The sequence below is a fragment of the Chanodichthys erythropterus genome, chromosome 12, assembly GCF_024489055.1.
Source record: "Chanodichthys erythropterus isolate Z2021 chromosome 12, ASM2448905v1, whole genome shotgun sequence".
In the NCBI taxonomy this organism is placed as follows: Eukaryota; Metazoa; Chordata; class Actinopteri; order Cypriniformes; family Xenocyprididae; genus Chanodichthys; species Chanodichthys erythropterus.
In genome coordinates this window covers 19,593,485-19,609,701 of record NC_090232.1, presented here as the reverse complement: position 1 = coordinate 19,609,701, position 16,217 = coordinate 19,593,485, and the positions used below count along the sequence as shown (strand labels likewise).

The window sequence follows — 16,217 nt, the reverse complement described above, 5'->3', positions numbered from 1 at the left end:
TTTACATTTGAGATTTTTTTTTTAAAATCAAGTTAGATTTAATATATTAATATTATAATTATTATTTTTTACTATAAATAATATGTCATCCTGCAGCCCCCTGGTTGAGAACCACTGGTTTAGCACTAGTCTCTATTGGCTTCTCCCACTTTACACACTGTTGGGATTCACATTTTAACTGAAATACTTGCAATTAGAAAAGTCTATACATATTTCATATTTTTTTTTTTTTTTTTTTTTGAGAAATACAGCTTGTAGAATCTGTCTCCATCTGTTTAACAATCATTCAGACATCTCCTTGAGGTCTAAGAAGTGTCACAGCTAGGGAAAGTGACATTGTGTGACACTATCAGCATGTTGGTAGTCTTTCTGAAAGAACTTGTAGAGTAACCATCCCGCTGGTTTGTCTAAGGAGCTCGACAGCCTCAGATTGAGTGACACCCTCCAGACTCTGTCCGTTTACTGTCAGCAGCTGATCTCCGCGACACAGACGGCCGTCCTCCACCGCAGCTCCCTGTGGAGACAGAGCACTGTCACATACGCTTCACGCTCAAATACACAAATAACATTGCTTTCTCAGTCAGAGCACTGTATGTCATGCGATAGAATGTGCACATGCTGTGATTCATGCAAACTGAACATGTGTTTGGACATTGATCTATAGCTCAATGCAGTCAATAGATTTATTCAAACTATTTTAACTCAATTTTTTTTTAGCTCTACGGCTTTGTCTCATTCTTGTGTACCTTGGGAAATATGTTCTTGACATAGATTGGCAAGTCTCCATGGGAACTGCCAATTCCTCCTATAATACTGAAGCCAAGCCCAGCAGAGCCACGTTCGAGAGCAATAGTCTGGAACTGAGGAGAACTTAAACATACACAAAAGACAAATGGAATTAAACCCATTTTTTTTTTTTCAGAGACACCCTACTGGCAAACAGGGCAAAGATTAATCTCTTAGTGCAGTTAGAAAAGTGAAAAAAGCAAGCATAACATTTCTATTGAACAGGGTTGTCTGAATAGTCTGGGTGCCCTGGAGGGGAAGTCCTTTATCTATGTGTAGAATTCAGCTGACTCAAGAGTCTTACGGCTCTACAGAACTGCATTTGCAAACTTGCTCTGAAATATCCACAAGCAGACATTTAAAGTAAAAAGTGCAATTTTAATATATTTCATGGACTCATTGAATGCAGTGTTGGGATGAAACCAGTAATAAATCTTAAATGCTAGCATAAATCAGAGCCATTGTCAACATACTGTGAGCATAGTTGACTAAAGGTTCTGGGGAGCGTTTCCCAAAACCATAGTTGCTAACTAAGTTAGCAATTTTTTTGGTTGCAATACAATTTCCCATTGCCAACCAAGTAAGTTGCTAACAGGTTAGCAACTATGCTTTTGGGAAACGCACCCCTGTATGATATAAACTACTCATTGGTTCCAGTGGAGACTTGACCCACCCATAAAAAATTGTCTTGGAACCCATTCATTTTAGTGATTAAACCTTTCAGTTGGAAAGTGTAATATTGAATGAAAATTAAAGCAAACAGAAGGGCTTTTCACACTTGAAATAGCTAACACTGGTTCATTCTAAACCCCGGGTGAACGGAATCCTTGGTTCACTTGTTTCATGTTTCACTGAATTTACTGTTTATTTATAAAACAGTTAGTTCCTGTCCTTGATTCTGATTGGTCAATAGCTGTGTTTTATTCATGATCAAACACAGCTATGACCGCTTCACCAAACAGTTCTGTGTATCACTACACAACACCCCTAGCAACCACTCTAAGCAACGTAAACTGTTTGTTCTCAATTGATATTGTTCATTGAAGCTTACTGTATTATGTAGAAGAGTAGTGTGAGAAAAAGATTGAGTGAGCGAGTTTATTACCTGCATTCAGATTTAGCATTTTCGTTCAGGTCAGTCCTATGTTAATAATAAAACATCTGTTTAAATGTCCGATGTATTGTCTTGTCCTTTTAACAGTTAAAGGGATAGTTCACCCAAAAATGAAAATTTGATGTTTATCTGCTTACCCCCAGGGCATCCAAGATGTAGATGACTTTTTTTTCTTCAGTCGAACGCAAATTATGATTTTTAACTGCAATTGCTGCCGTCTGTCAGTCAAATAATAGCAGTAGATGGGAACTTCAACTATAACAGTAAATAAAATTTGTTTAGACAAATCCAAATTAAACCCTGCGGCTCGTGACGACACATTAATGTCCTAGGACACAAAACGATCAGTTTGTGCGAGAAACCAAAACTTATTTATATAATTTTTACCTCTAATACACCACTATGTCCAACTTCGTTCAGCTTCCTGTTAGTGAGGTCAAAAAACGCGTTGTGATGACGGAAGTGAAGTCTCGCCCATATACTTCAATGAGCGCGAGACATCACTTCCGTTGTCAGAGCGCGATCAGACCTCACTAGCTGGAAGACGAACGAAGTTGGACATAGTGGTGTATTAGAGGTAAAAAATTATATAAATACTGTTCGGTTTCTCGCACAAACCGATCGTTTCGTGTCTTAGGACATCAATGTGCCGTCACGAGCCGCAGGGTTTAATTTGGATTTGTCTATGGAAGTTTTTTCGACTCTTATTGTTCAAGTTCCCAATCACTGCTATTATTTGACTGACAGACGGCAGCGGTTGCTGTTAAAAATCATAATTTGCATTCGACTGAAAAAGTCATCTACATCTTGGATGCCCTGGGGGTAAGCAGATAAACATCAAATTTTCATTTTTGGGTGAACTATCCCTTTAAGGGGTTTTCCCTTGACTGACAGCGCTAGTCAAAGCCTTTGTCAGGTGTGTCTTGTTCCGCGTTCACAACAATTCAGTCTTTTCAATGTAAAAGTCTGTGCTACTGACTGACATACTCATAAAGAAAGTCTTTGCCACTATCTAATGGCATTATAATGTAACTTCTGTTGATGTTCAAGGTCAGAGACTATTTTTTTCTGGCGGAAGGAAGGCTTTTATTGAAAGTTTACTTCATGAAAGTTGCATTGATACATATTTTTGGCTTTAATATTTGTATTGTGTGGTAACCGTTTTATAAAAGCAGTAAGGTACTCGAGGCTAGTGCTGTATCGTGAATAAGTCACAGCTGAAGGGGTTGCAGGCACTCTACTTCATGTCGTGCCTAACAACGCCCTTCAGCCGTGACTTATTCATGATTCAGCACAGCCTCTCGTACCTTATTGCTTACATACAATACACAGTGTTTCTTGCTGGTGCGTTCAAGTCACTTTCATCAGAGTAAGATGGCGGTGTGCCTTCTCTTAATTAATTACATAAAAATACAGCACTTCTACTTGTAGAAGATGTAGAACAAATAATGTGCATCAAACTCATACAGATCGGAGCATCGGAGAAGTGTTTGTACTTTTAACTTCTACAATTTACTGTATAGATCAGAGGTACCAAGTGCCCCAGATTGAATATGAAATAAATTTGATTGTACCAAAAAAGAAGTCTCTTATGCTCACCAAGGCTGCATTTGTTTGATCAAATATACAGTAATATACAGTAAAAAAAACTGCTGGGAGGGTGTTTCTAATACAACAGCTCGGCTGTTGGAGTGACTGCAAATTTAACATCTTTCTGGAAATACAAAAATTGTAATTGTAAATCTCCCATTCACCACTACAGAAGTTCAGCTAAGTCAACTTCCACTTTTGAGAACCCTGGAAATGTGAAAAGGGTCCATTATCTAAATGTTTCATGAAACTATTGCCTATAAAACAGGAATCCACTTCAGATCAGTACAGTTTGACAGTGTCTATGTATTAGAAACTATAAATATTCATTTCGAGTACCTCTGCTTGTTGAGTGTAGTGTAATTTTCTGTAAGTCCAGGTGAGAAGTGAATTAAAGATGACCGATCTTTCCTGAAACTAGCTCCATCTGCACAGCCACTTGGCATCACCTTTAATCAAACACACAGAGTGTGACATTCACGTAATAATGAGCTCTGCAAAGAATGATTGAACATTTAATTATGTTTTGTATCTGAAATGATTTGATATGTGTCTGATGATACACACCTGCAGTGTGATGGCTCCGCTGCTGTTTCTCAGGAGGGAACTTGCCTCAGTAACTGAGAGACTTTCTGTTGATGTACTGTTAATGCTGATGACCCTGGCACCCAACTGAAAATTCAATTCAGTTATTTTTTTGAATGTGGTGGGTTGTTGCCACTTTCCATGAGGTATTCGGTGTCCCGTGACATTTAAAGCAAAGTATGATTATCTTTTTAGTAGTAGTAGTACTAGATTTGTGAGATAAACTGGTATGTAATATAAAATAAACTTAGTATGAAAAGTAGCTAGTTTTAAAGGTGCTCTATGTAAGTTTTTGACTGTACTAAAGCATAAAAAAACAATAATGTTTGCAGGTATTTATTAAACAAGCTGAGATCACATACTCGTTTCTCTGAAAACCATTGCTTCAGCCAGTTATTTTACTTTGAAATTTGCATTCTGTCTCAGAATTTCTGTTTTTGTTTTGGTCTGTGCAAGACCACAAGTTGCCAATTTACCCAATAGTATTCTGCCTCCCCTGGTTGCCAGTTGGCGGAAAACACATGCAGCGAATAGCAGCCATGGAAGCCAGCGAACAAACTGGGTCAGAGATCACAGATTCTACCTGACCTAAAAAGACTCAGCATACATCTAAAAATCTCTGTGAGCATATTAAAACACGATATCAACTCATCATAAATAAATAAATCAACTAATTTTCTTATAGTGTGTAAGTTTGTTTTGAATTTGGACTGCAGTACCCATTTCAACCACTAGCTGTCAGTCTTACATAGAGGACCTTTAAACATCGAATGTTCACATTACCGTTCAGAAGTCTGGGGTCATAATTTGATCAAAAATACAGTAAAATAGAAATGTTGTATATTTATATTGTGTATATATAATATATATAACCATCAAAAGCTGACCCCAAAGTTCTGAATGGTAGTGTATAAACAGTTTGATGTACATCTTGAGGTTTACAATGATCAACACTTTCTTTTTTTTTTTTTTTCTGGTATTTTTGTCTTTATTGGGATAGGACAGTATAGAGAAATTCCAGGAAGCCATTTTCAAAACTTAAAGAAAAGGGGAGAAAAAGGCTTTCAGGCCCTATTCCCACAAAGCCTCAAGAACCCTCATTCTCTCTCTACCTGCAGAAGTCCTGAGCGTGCTGCAGGTGTGGAAGGGTCCAGGTTGGAGATGTAAATCATTGGATCTCCCATTGTGTCTCTCAATCTCAACTCCATAGACTCACACTCATGCTGGGACAGAATCACACCAACCTTGCGGTTACTACTGGATCATAGAGTTACTGCAGCAACATACCTTAAATTACTGCCTTGAAAGTGCTTTGAAAAATTAAACCCACCTTCTGAACAGTGACAGTTCTGATGTCAACATTCTCGTCCAAAGCTGTGCAAAAAGATGAAAACTTATTGATGGTACTGATGAATAGAACTGAGTAGTGAATAACTGTCATGTGACAGACATTCTTACAGTCATGTGTGCTGAGAGAAGAGAGAAGAGGGATGTCCACCTTGCCCACCTGCCACAACACAGAACACAGAATCTGAGCTGATTTAAGATAAGCTGTGTTTGTGTGCTGTAAATATTGCATAGCATGTGTATGTTATGCATACTGTGTCAAGAGTCAAGACTAAATCTCCATCATACACTACCATTCAAAAGTTTGGGATGGGTAAGAATTTTTTTAATGAAGGAAGGCTCACCAAGTGTTCACCATTGCTGCATTTATTTGACCAAAAAACAGATTATTGCAAATCGATATAACTTTTCTATTTTACTATATTTTTCGAAATATAATTTATTCCTGTGATGGCAAAGCTAAATTTTCAGCATATTAGAAATCATTCTAATATGCTGATTTGGTGCTCAAGAAACATTTATTGTAATTATCAATGTTGTGCTGCTTATATTTCTTTGGAAATCATGATACTTTTTTTTTCAGGATTCTTTTAGAAAGTTGAAATAGAAATCTTTTGTAACAATATAAATGTCTTTAATGTCACTTTTGGTCAGTTTAATGCATTCTTGCTAAATAATAGTATTAATTTATTTCAAAAACAACAACAAATCTCACTGACTACAAACTTTTGAACAGTAGTGTATGCCTTAATATATGGGATAATATTAAACAATGTACAATGTACAATCTACAATGTAGATATACAATATATTCTAATATGTAATAATAATATTAGACATCATAATTTAATTATAATTTCACTACTTTGCCTCCAGGAAAACCGGGAAATTGTTTTAACTGTCAATCATTTTGTTTTAACTTGTCTTCCTTTTCTTTCCTTTCAAAATCTCTTTAACCATTGAAAGTTTTTGTGGCATCTGTTGGTATAACTCCAAAACAATCCCATCATGTTTGGAAAAATATAGAAAATATAGAAATCTGATAATATAACATTTCAAAATATGGTTAAATGTATAAAAATGAACTAAGTTGACACCCTCATGTCAACTGAGTCACTGAGTAATGGCTAAATAAAGCTCTTTATTTCAATTCTGTTGGGAGTCATTTTCTTGCCACGGTGTAAATAATGGCCTGAACTTAGACAGAGCATATTTTTTAATAGACATATTCTCTTAAATTTTAACACGTGTGTATTTATTGGTTTAGATCACAGAATTCAAAAGTACTGCACAACAGGAATAATCCAGTTGTCTTGTGTAATGATTTACCTGATCTCCATATGAGTAGTGTGATGAAGCTTTAAAGCGTGCCATCTCCAACAACACAGAGCCACTACAGCTCTGCAACACACACATTGAGAGGGCATAATTAGCCCTGTGATGATGAATATAAAGGAAATGCATTGATTACTGTATTCCTGAGTGAAGTGTGTTTGCGTGCACCTGCAGTAGTGCGCTGGCGTAGTCCCGTGATGCAGCTCGGATGTCCTCCCCATTCACAGACAAAATCTGGTCACCTAGCAACAGTCTTCCATCCAAGTCTGCAACCCCTCCCCTTGTTATCTCAGACACAAAGATTCCAGTGTCATTCCTGCAAGACATGCAGAAAATTATTAATTCAGATGAATCCGAAAACAGCTGATTCTATGTATTATTCATGGCCTATAGTGTGCAGTTCTGTAATGTAATTATATTCCTTTAGAATAACCCACCTTTTACCCACAATGCAAAGCCCTAGTCCGTGTCCTGGTTTGCAGTTCAGTTCCACACTGAAGAGGTCCCACATGTCCTCGGGTGTGTGGTTCTGGAGGGTGTGTGTGGAGTGGTTCTCTGTCACAGGGTCTCTGTAGATACACAATCGCACACGCTGTGGACTCAAGCGTAGGACGCTCAAGGCCTCTTCATGAGTGGCCATTCTCAAATCAATGCCATTCACCTGGAGGAGAGAACAGTGACTACACTCAAGAGCCATTCCAAGAACCTTGAAAAAGAAAAGTAGATTCAATATTTCCCTGTTTTGATACTCAGTTCAGTTTAATCAGTCCATAAATATGTGCTCTGTACTTTGTTGATGTCATTTTTTAAACTCTAAGCCATGAGTTTATAGTAGTGATTGTACCTCAAAGTACTTGATTGTACACACTGTGGGTCAATGGAAGTTCTTTGTGAAAAAAAAAAAAAAAATCAATAAACTACATTCTGTACAATTCACTGGTGAATGCCGAAGTTCTGTACCTCTAGTATATGATCTCCTGCCCACAACCGGCCATCTCTGTGTGCCGCACCATCCTTATTCACTTCATGAATCACTATTACTCCCTGTATGGGAAAGAAAGAAAGAAAGAAAAAAAGAAAGAAAGAAAGAAAGAAAGAAAGAAAGAAAGAAAAAGAAAGATTGTCAGAGTTTAAGTGAAAATTTAAGTTATTCTATAACACGCGACATAGTACAAAATCTTTAATAATTTTTCTTTAAATGTTTTCTTAAAATTCTTTTTTTTTTTTTTTTCTTTAAATGTTAAATGTTTAAAAATCCAAAAGCTTTGTTTATTTCCACATGAAAAAAAAAACAGATATGTGGGAAAGAGAGAATATTGTTTGAACTCCCATTTTGATTTCTGGTGATTACAACATGTTATTTCAAAATTCTTTTTTTAATTTAAAGGAATATTTAATAAGCTTTATCAAGAGCATCACTAGCCATCTGTCAAATTAAATTAAATTAATTTATTTATTCATAAGCAAAAACTTGTTCAGGATGTTCAGCCAACTTTACAAATAATAAGCATTTTTTAAATAAATAATTAAAAGTACTTAAAGTAATTAAAGAGATCTTCATAGATCTGGTTTAAAACTCTTCTGTCAGCATCCACCATACAATTCCAGCTTAAGTGATGAGTTGAAATTACTTCCTGCACTAATCAACAGCATCTCATAACATAAAGGTGCCCTAGAATCAAAAATTGAATTTACCTTGGCATAGTTAAATAACAAGAGTTCAGTACATGGAAATGACACACAGTGAGTCTCAAACTCCATTGTTTCCTCCTTCTTATATAAATCTCATTTATTTAAAAGACCTCAGAAGAACAGGTGAATCTCAACATAACACCGACTGTTACGTAACAGTCGGGATCATTAATATGTACGCCCCCAATATTTGCATATGCCAGCTCATGAGCGAGGCATTACACAAGGGCAGCCAGTATTAACGTCTGGATCTGCACAGCTGAATCATCAGACTAGGTAAGCAAGCAAGAACAATAGCGAAAAATGGAAAATGGAGCAATAATAACTGACATGATCCATGATAACATGATATTTAATTCAAATTCATTCAGAATCAAATGTAAACATCCAAATAAATACAATAGTCACATAATCCGATGTATGCATGCAGCATGCATGACGAACACTTTGTAAAGATCTATTTGAGGGTTATATTAGCTGTGTGAACTTTGTTTATGCAATGATAGAGTCGAGAGCTCGGGAGGGGGAGGAGAGCGCAAGCAATTAAAGGGGCCGCAAACACTAGAGGATGACCATAACAATGTCAAGGTCTTGGGTTCAATTCTCAGGCAATGCATGAACTGATAAAATGTATATTTTAAAGTTGCTTTTGGATAAGTGCTTTATGTAATTTTTTGCAGTATGACAGCCTGATTCACTATAAAGATTCAATGTAAAGAAAAACACAGTGTGAACATGTTAAACTCTTAAACTGCTAAACTCCTTTTGTGTTTCACAGAAGAAATACAGGTTTGGAATGACATGAGGGTGAGTAAAATGATCCTTTTTGGGTGAACTATCACATTACTGTGGTATTTGATATTCAGGTTGCAACATTGTGAAGTCTAATATACTCTCTCACCAGTAGTGTGTTGCAGCCTCCTACTATGCTGAGGCCAAGCCCCGTGGTGCCCTTGCAGATATCAATTGTATTTATACAGCCAGGTATGATGGGACATGTAAGGGGGTCCGAGCTCACAGAACACTGGGCCAAGTAAGAAGTGCTGTGAGGCCCCGTGTGAGAACTCTGATTGGCTGTTGAGCCGCAGCGGCAGCTCTCATCAGCTGATGAAATGCCAGATGATGGAGGAGTACAGTGGCTGGGAGGCAAGTGACTGGCAGGATGAGAGCAAGGCTTATGATTGGATGTGGCATTGACTGGAGCAGGAAGACCGATGTTGAGGCTCTCTGAGGAGCGAGACTTCAGTTTATCCTCTCTGCTGATCCTTCCATCCTATACACAAACAGAAACATGAAAACAAAGAGAATGAAGCAGGAAGCTATTTTGTGTCATGTGTTTGCATAACATTTGATTTGACTGTTTTACCTGTGATAAAACTGAATGTTGACCTTCTCTGATAATATTAATATGCATACCAGGAGATATAGCAGAACCGTTGTCCATCTAAACAGATAAAACTGTTATGAGATGACATAAGATATAGAAGATGTGGTAAATAAAGATAAAGAGTATTTCAGAGTAAATTAAAGAATAAAAGAATTTCAATGAACTTGTCAGAAACATGCAGCTAGCTATGCAAATATATTGTAATGAACTTGTTCAGAATGTTTTTTGACAATGATTTGATTTGTTAATCGAGTGTAGCTCTATAATTATCGTCTTTTACTGTTTTAAGAAGTATTTTAGTTTATTTATATGTGTGTCTGTGTGTGTGTGTGTGTGAGTGTGCGTATGTGTGGCTTCATTGCCTCCTTTACTGGTCCTGTAGTCATATGTTTCTGTACATCTTTATTCCTGAGAAGAAAATTAAATATGTGCATCAAAATATGTGACACATTTATATACTACACATGTAGATATACAGTAAGATCCAAAAGTCTGAGACTTTAAGTGAAAATATTTTAGTTTGATTTCAAACACACAGTATTTTCATTACAAATGATAAATATCAGCATAAAAATTTTAGTTAAATATTGATTTGAAAATTCAGACAGAATAATGCTGCAATATTACAGAATCTCTTCCTTTGTTTTAAATTTTATATTCATTGTGGTCTGACACTTTTGGACATCACATTAATATACATAGGCTAGCAACAGTATATGATGAGTATATTAAAATTCATGGAAAATAGCTTGTGTTAGTCTGCATTCATGTGAAAATATCTCACCTTGTGAGCAGAATCCTAACTTTAGCTGGAACATTGTTGATGATTGCTGTTGCATTCTGGTGACTGCGTCCATACAGCACTTGTCCATTTATCTGCAAAATATACACATTACCTTGAAGAAGACACAACCTCGACCTTTGAAAAGAGACATATTTCACGAGTTTTGCTTTTTTAGTAATGTTGAGGAAACTGGGGGCAACTGTACATTTTTACATTGTCCTTCATAACTCACAGACTAATACGAATCTATATACAATGTTTTATAACATTCATATGTGCCAAAATACATGTAACATTAATAGAATCATAAAGAGAAAGGCTAATCAAATTATCAAACTGAATCAATCAATCAATCAATCAATCAAAAAAAGTGCGAACAATGGTAACACATGAAAAAAAATCGATTTAATTTTTAAGTGGATATTTTAAAAAAAATCTACTTAAATAAGAGACTACTAGTATTAAAATGTGCTACTATAATTCCTTTATTTCTTGTTGATAATACTGAATAGTTTTCACTCTTATATAGTACCAATTTGTATATCTGTCAGAAATGACATGTATTTAAAGTAAAAATCTGTGTGGGATTGATTGCATTTATTTGCTAATGATATGACAATGATTATAATTATCTGAAATATACATTGTATTGACAGTGCAAGCTTCCAGGTTCTACATCAGAACGGCGACTCATTATTGGTCGGCTCCTGCGTCAGCATCACACGCATGCGTCATGCTGCTCATGTGTCAGGCGTTGGAAAATACTGAGCCAGCATTCTGATGTAGAACCTGGAAGCCTGGACTGTCTATACAATGTAAGCGGCACAGGAGACTGACATGGAAGTGAAGAAATTGTTGAATAAAGTGTTTATTTTTGTTTTGTTTTGTTTTGCGCACAAAAAAGTATCCTCGTCGCTTCATAACATTCAGGTTGAACCACTATAGTCGCGTTGACAATTTTAACCATGTCTTTACTGCTTTTCTGGACCTTGAATGTGGTAATTAGTTTGCTGCCTACACTCTAAAAAATGCTGGGTTAAAAACAACCCAAGTTGGGTTGAAAATGGACAAATCCATCGATTGGGTTGTTTTAACCCAGCGTTTGGGTTAAATGTTTGCCCAAACTGCTGGGTAGTTTTATTTAAACCAACTATTATTTAAAAATTGCTATATGGCTAGCTTAAAATGAACCCAAAATAGTTGGGAAATTAAAAACCAGATGCAATTAGAGACAACAAAAATAGACAAAAGGTGAATGTTTATTAATAAGCTTTAATATTTTATTAATATAAATGTAGTAGTTTAATAGTTTATTAATATAAATTTATTAATAAGCAATTTAATAAATGTTTATTGTTTAATAATTATTCATTGAAGATTAATAAATATTAATTTCCAACATACTTTGGGTTAATTTTAATTAAGCAATACAGTAATTTTTAAACAATAGTGGAGTTAAAAAACAACAACTACCCAGCAGGTTGGGCAAACATTTAACCATACCGCTGGGTTAAAACAACCCAATTGCTGGGTTTGTCCATTTTCAACCCAAATTGGGTTGTTTTTAACCCAGCATTTTTAGAGTGATATGGTGGATAAAAAAAACTCTCGGATTTCATCAAAAATATCTTAATTTGTGTTCAGAAGATGAAAGAAGGTCTTACGGGTTTGGAACAACATATGGGTGTCATAATTAATGACAGAAATTTCATTTTTGGGCAAACTAACCAACCTTTAATGATTAAAATATTTACTAAATGAGTATTAATGGAAAATTATGATTTTATTATTTCAATAAATTAAATATTATAAAACTTCCCAGTAAAAATTCAGTTGCATTACATTAGTTACAATCATTTCCAACCATACAATAAAATATTGTATCGTACATAGCTACCAGTGACAGTATAAGCATCTGTCTTTCATGGTAACTTTTATTCAGCAACCTACAGAAAAAATGAATAATAGATTGAATTCAAAGACATCAAACACTAGAAAAATATTAGACATTCCCACATCAAAATCAGTGTTTGCTGAAATGATCACAATTTAGACTGTTACACTGGCCTGCTGTCTCCTGTGCATCATGAAAAACTGAATGGGTTTGCTTGCTAATTAATAAAAAATAAAGACCAAATGAAATGTTTATGTTGTTCAGTCAGAGTTCAGGAGGTTGTTCTCACCTCCAGTAGTTCATCTCCCACTATGACCCGACCATCTGCAGCAGCAGCCCCGTCTGGTTTGATCTCTGACACATACACGCTCATTCTTCCACGCACTCCGTCTCTGTTTCCTGACAAACACAGTCCCAGTCCAGAGCTGTATGAGCCACAGTCCAGATCAAACATGTGAAGCTCTCCAGGCAGACTGCCATACCTCTGCTGCATACGGCCTGCTTACACACACACAAACAAACATGTAAAAACATCCAGACAAAACAATACAGACATTAATGGACACGCTAATAGATGCAATGGCTTGTATTCTGAGCTAAGGATATTTTTGATCCCCTGTGCTTTACTCCTAAGGCTAATTAAAATCTTTCTGCATTTCCGCAAACTTATTAAGCAGTTTTCCTTGTGGGGATGGTTCCCTGCTTCTCACAATGTAGGAGATTTCAGGTTTGACTGTCTTTAGGGGACTTTTGGTCCCCTTAGTTTAGCAGGTAAAACCTGAGCCGCACAAACGTACTCCAGTAAGAGGCTTGCTCCTGTTCGCTGTGATGATGTGAAGCCTCTTCTGGCAGGGGTGGTCTCTCAGGAACCTTCTGCAATCCATCTGTTTGTATGTTGACTGGCCTAGAGGGCAGTTTCAGGAGGGGGGGAACTAAATGTGGAGGCTTCCCCAACTTCCAGTCTTCTGTACGCTACAAAAGCAACATAAAGAGTGATTATATTGTTCAGAAAATACATTATTTAATCAGTTCTCTTTTCTCTTCTGCTCAGTAGTATAGTACAAAAATACAATTTAATTTGTATAAGAAAACATGGTAAACAAAGTTTATTTTCATTGAAAATCATGTAAAGATAAAAAAAAGCCTTGATCAGATTTTTGTCACCACATGGATCAGGAAATGTGTTTTATTGCTATTTACCGTTCTGAAAAAGCTTGTAGCTGTACTGAATATGCACTTGTAGGATAGCCTACTTCAAAACTTAAAAAAAAAAACTGTACTTGCAGATAATATAATATTACTGAAATAAAAGGCCACTTCTCTCACACCAAGAACGATAACGATAACTATAACGATAACTATATTAGCGTCCACAGCGGAATATCATTCTGTTTATAAGCTCTTTATAGCAGGATGAATTCTGATTGGCTGTCATTGTTTTTATTGTTCATCAGCTGAAAAAAAAGGTTGATTCCAACAATATTGTTTCACTGTGCCATTATCATTAGTTGTGGTGTGGACTCCGCTATTCTTTTACATTTAGAACAATTTTTTTGAACTATATCGTTATCGTTATAGTTATAGTTATCGTCTTTGGTGTGAACACTTTTATGACCATGTTTCTTAACACGCTTAAGTATATTTAAAAAGTGCACTTTGTAATAATGTCAAATTAAAAGTATTACTTTAAAGTACATTTTCATGTAAATTTTCATGTTTTTCATTTGTTTCAAATCATGCTTCTTCATACTTATTTTGCTGTGTTGACTAACATACTTAAGTGCATATAAAGTACTTAAATATGATTTTAACTGTAGTGTGTTATTTGATATTACATTTAAAGTTACTGTATTTTTAATGTACTAAATCGCAGCTTTATCAATACAAATGTGTAATTAGAAATGTATTTAAATACATAACATGCAAGTTTTAATAGAAATGACAAAGTATATTTTAGTTTACCATAAATACATTACATTACATAAGTACATTACACTTTAACCATATTAATTACTTTTTTCAGATGCAGATTTATCTTAATTTATCTGAGTTGTTTACTAAAAATGAGTATTGTCAGCTTTACTTAATAAGTGTTTGTTGAGTGAAATGCACAAATTAATGTTGACAATGAGATATTTTGAGTATTTTGTAGAGCAAATGGTTAATTTAATAAGATAAATTAGGTCAATAAATGTTTTCACCTTATGTAATAAACTTTTATAAATTTAACATAATATTATTAAGTAAACTGCACATATAAATATTATGTAACAGTGACAAATTCAAATGATTTGTATTAACTCAAAGATTTTTTTGTCAGCTTTACTTCAATTTCTTTTGTTCATACAACTAAATTGTGATTTGTACAAATTACTCAATATAGTTGACTCTGCTTTTTTAAGTAAATCCAACAATTCATTTTTTGAGATGTGTAACTTATTTACATATATTATATTATTACCATGCAAACAAACATTACAGACCTTAAAGGGAATGGGGCTGAAGGGGTAGGTTGGGGAGAGATTATTGGGGGTCTTGGGTTCCTAAAGAGGAGATAGACTTTTATATTAGCATATACATCACCTAAAAGACACTAATGATACAATAGCATAAGCAGAAACATACCTGATGATTTTGAAAATTTGATTTTGATACATTGTCATCTTCAGCGCAGTTGCCAGGGGCTGAAAACTGGGCATAGAAATAAATGTTTTATGTACACTTGTTTTGTATTATCTAATATTCTAGCACTGAGTATGGGTATTTTTTGTAAAGTTATTATGTGAATGCACGTGTATCTCAGTGTTACCTGAGGACTCTGCACTAGTAGCTCAACTCTGTCTCCTGCCTGACGAATTGTCTCAACGGCTTCTTCATGAGTGAAATCACTCACATCTACACCTTGAACCTGCCAACACACACATTAAAAATGCAATGTGTGAAGTTCTTTCTCCAGAGCCTCTCATTCCTTTCAATATACTTCTACTTTCAATTTAACCAGTTTGCCCCAGATTTTCTTTAAACTAATCTTGTTATCAAGTTTATTTAGGTCAGAGTAGGAGTGATGCATTAGCTTATTATGACCAGCAGATGGAGATCATTATACATCATCCAATTCCCATCACTGTTCATCAACACTAACTAGTCTCAGCCTCAGGCTGTCTGATGAATATTTCACACAAAAATGGCAAGAGCAGAGTAAAATCACCAATTCCAATCTGATTGTGATTTTTTTTTTTTTTTACCCACTTTCAAGTTGTTTCAAACCTGTATTATTTTCCTTTCACAAAAAGTGAATTTTTGAAAAATATCTTGGCCTGACCTTTTCAATATAATGAAAGTGAATGAGAACTGGGGCTGTCAAGCTCCAAAATGCCAAAAAAGAAAGAAAAGAAAGAGTACTTATTACAGAAATAATACACATTAAGAGAATATGCAGTTACACTTTATTTTAAGGTGATGTTGTTACAATGTAATTACACAAATAAGTACTGCATAACATTAATAAACTACACATACTTACTATATGGTTTAATTTAAAGGGGTAGTTGCTTATAATTCTGCATAATTTACTGTTATTATTATAGTAAGTACATGTAACATGTAACTACACCATAAAATATATTTTTACCCAGTATATAAGTGCTAATTAAATATGTTTTGAGACACTTAATTAAATGTTAATTGCTAATTAAAGGGATAT

At 35.1% G+C, this 16,217-nt stretch overlaps 1 protein-coding gene across 1 annotated transcript in view; it reads right to left on the bottom strand.

Moving 5' to 3' along the window:
• Positions 1-271: 271 nt before the first annotated feature.
• The window catches only part of si:dkey-92j12.5 (multiple PDZ domain protein), a 49,683-nt gene continuing 33,737 nt past the window's right edge, over positions 272-16,217 (bottom strand). Inside the window, exons 23-42 of the mRNA XM_067404072.1 lie at positions 15,324-15,422; positions 15,140-15,205; positions 14,998-15,057; positions 13,312-13,486; positions 12,804-13,012; positions 10,621-10,712; positions 10,199-10,244; positions 9,816-9,893; positions 9,351-9,722; positions 7,718-7,801; positions 7,195-7,418; positions 6,926-7,073; positions 6,752-6,823; positions 5,534-5,582; positions 5,406-5,449; positions 5,188-5,298; positions 4,058-4,162; positions 3,830-3,939; positions 747-870; positions 272-514 (exon numbers count right to left, since the gene is read on the bottom strand). Coding sequence (XP_067260173.1) covers positions 350-514; positions 747-870; positions 3,830-3,939; positions 4,058-4,162; positions 5,188-5,298; positions 5,406-5,449; positions 5,534-5,582; positions 6,752-6,823; positions 6,926-7,073; positions 7,195-7,418; positions 7,718-7,801; positions 9,351-9,722; positions 9,816-9,893; positions 10,199-10,244; positions 10,621-10,712; positions 12,804-13,012; positions 13,312-13,486; positions 14,998-15,057; positions 15,140-15,205; positions 15,324-15,422 — 2,433 coding nt within the window. The 3' untranslated portion in view covers positions 272-349. The remainder of the gene's footprint in view (positions 515-746; positions 871-3,829; positions 3,940-4,057; positions 4,163-5,187; positions 5,299-5,405; positions 5,450-5,533; positions 5,583-6,751; positions 6,824-6,925; positions 7,074-7,194; positions 7,419-7,717; positions 7,802-9,350; positions 9,723-9,815; positions 9,894-10,198; positions 10,245-10,620; positions 10,713-12,803; positions 13,013-13,311; positions 13,487-14,997; positions 15,058-15,139; positions 15,206-15,323; positions 15,423-16,217) is intronic.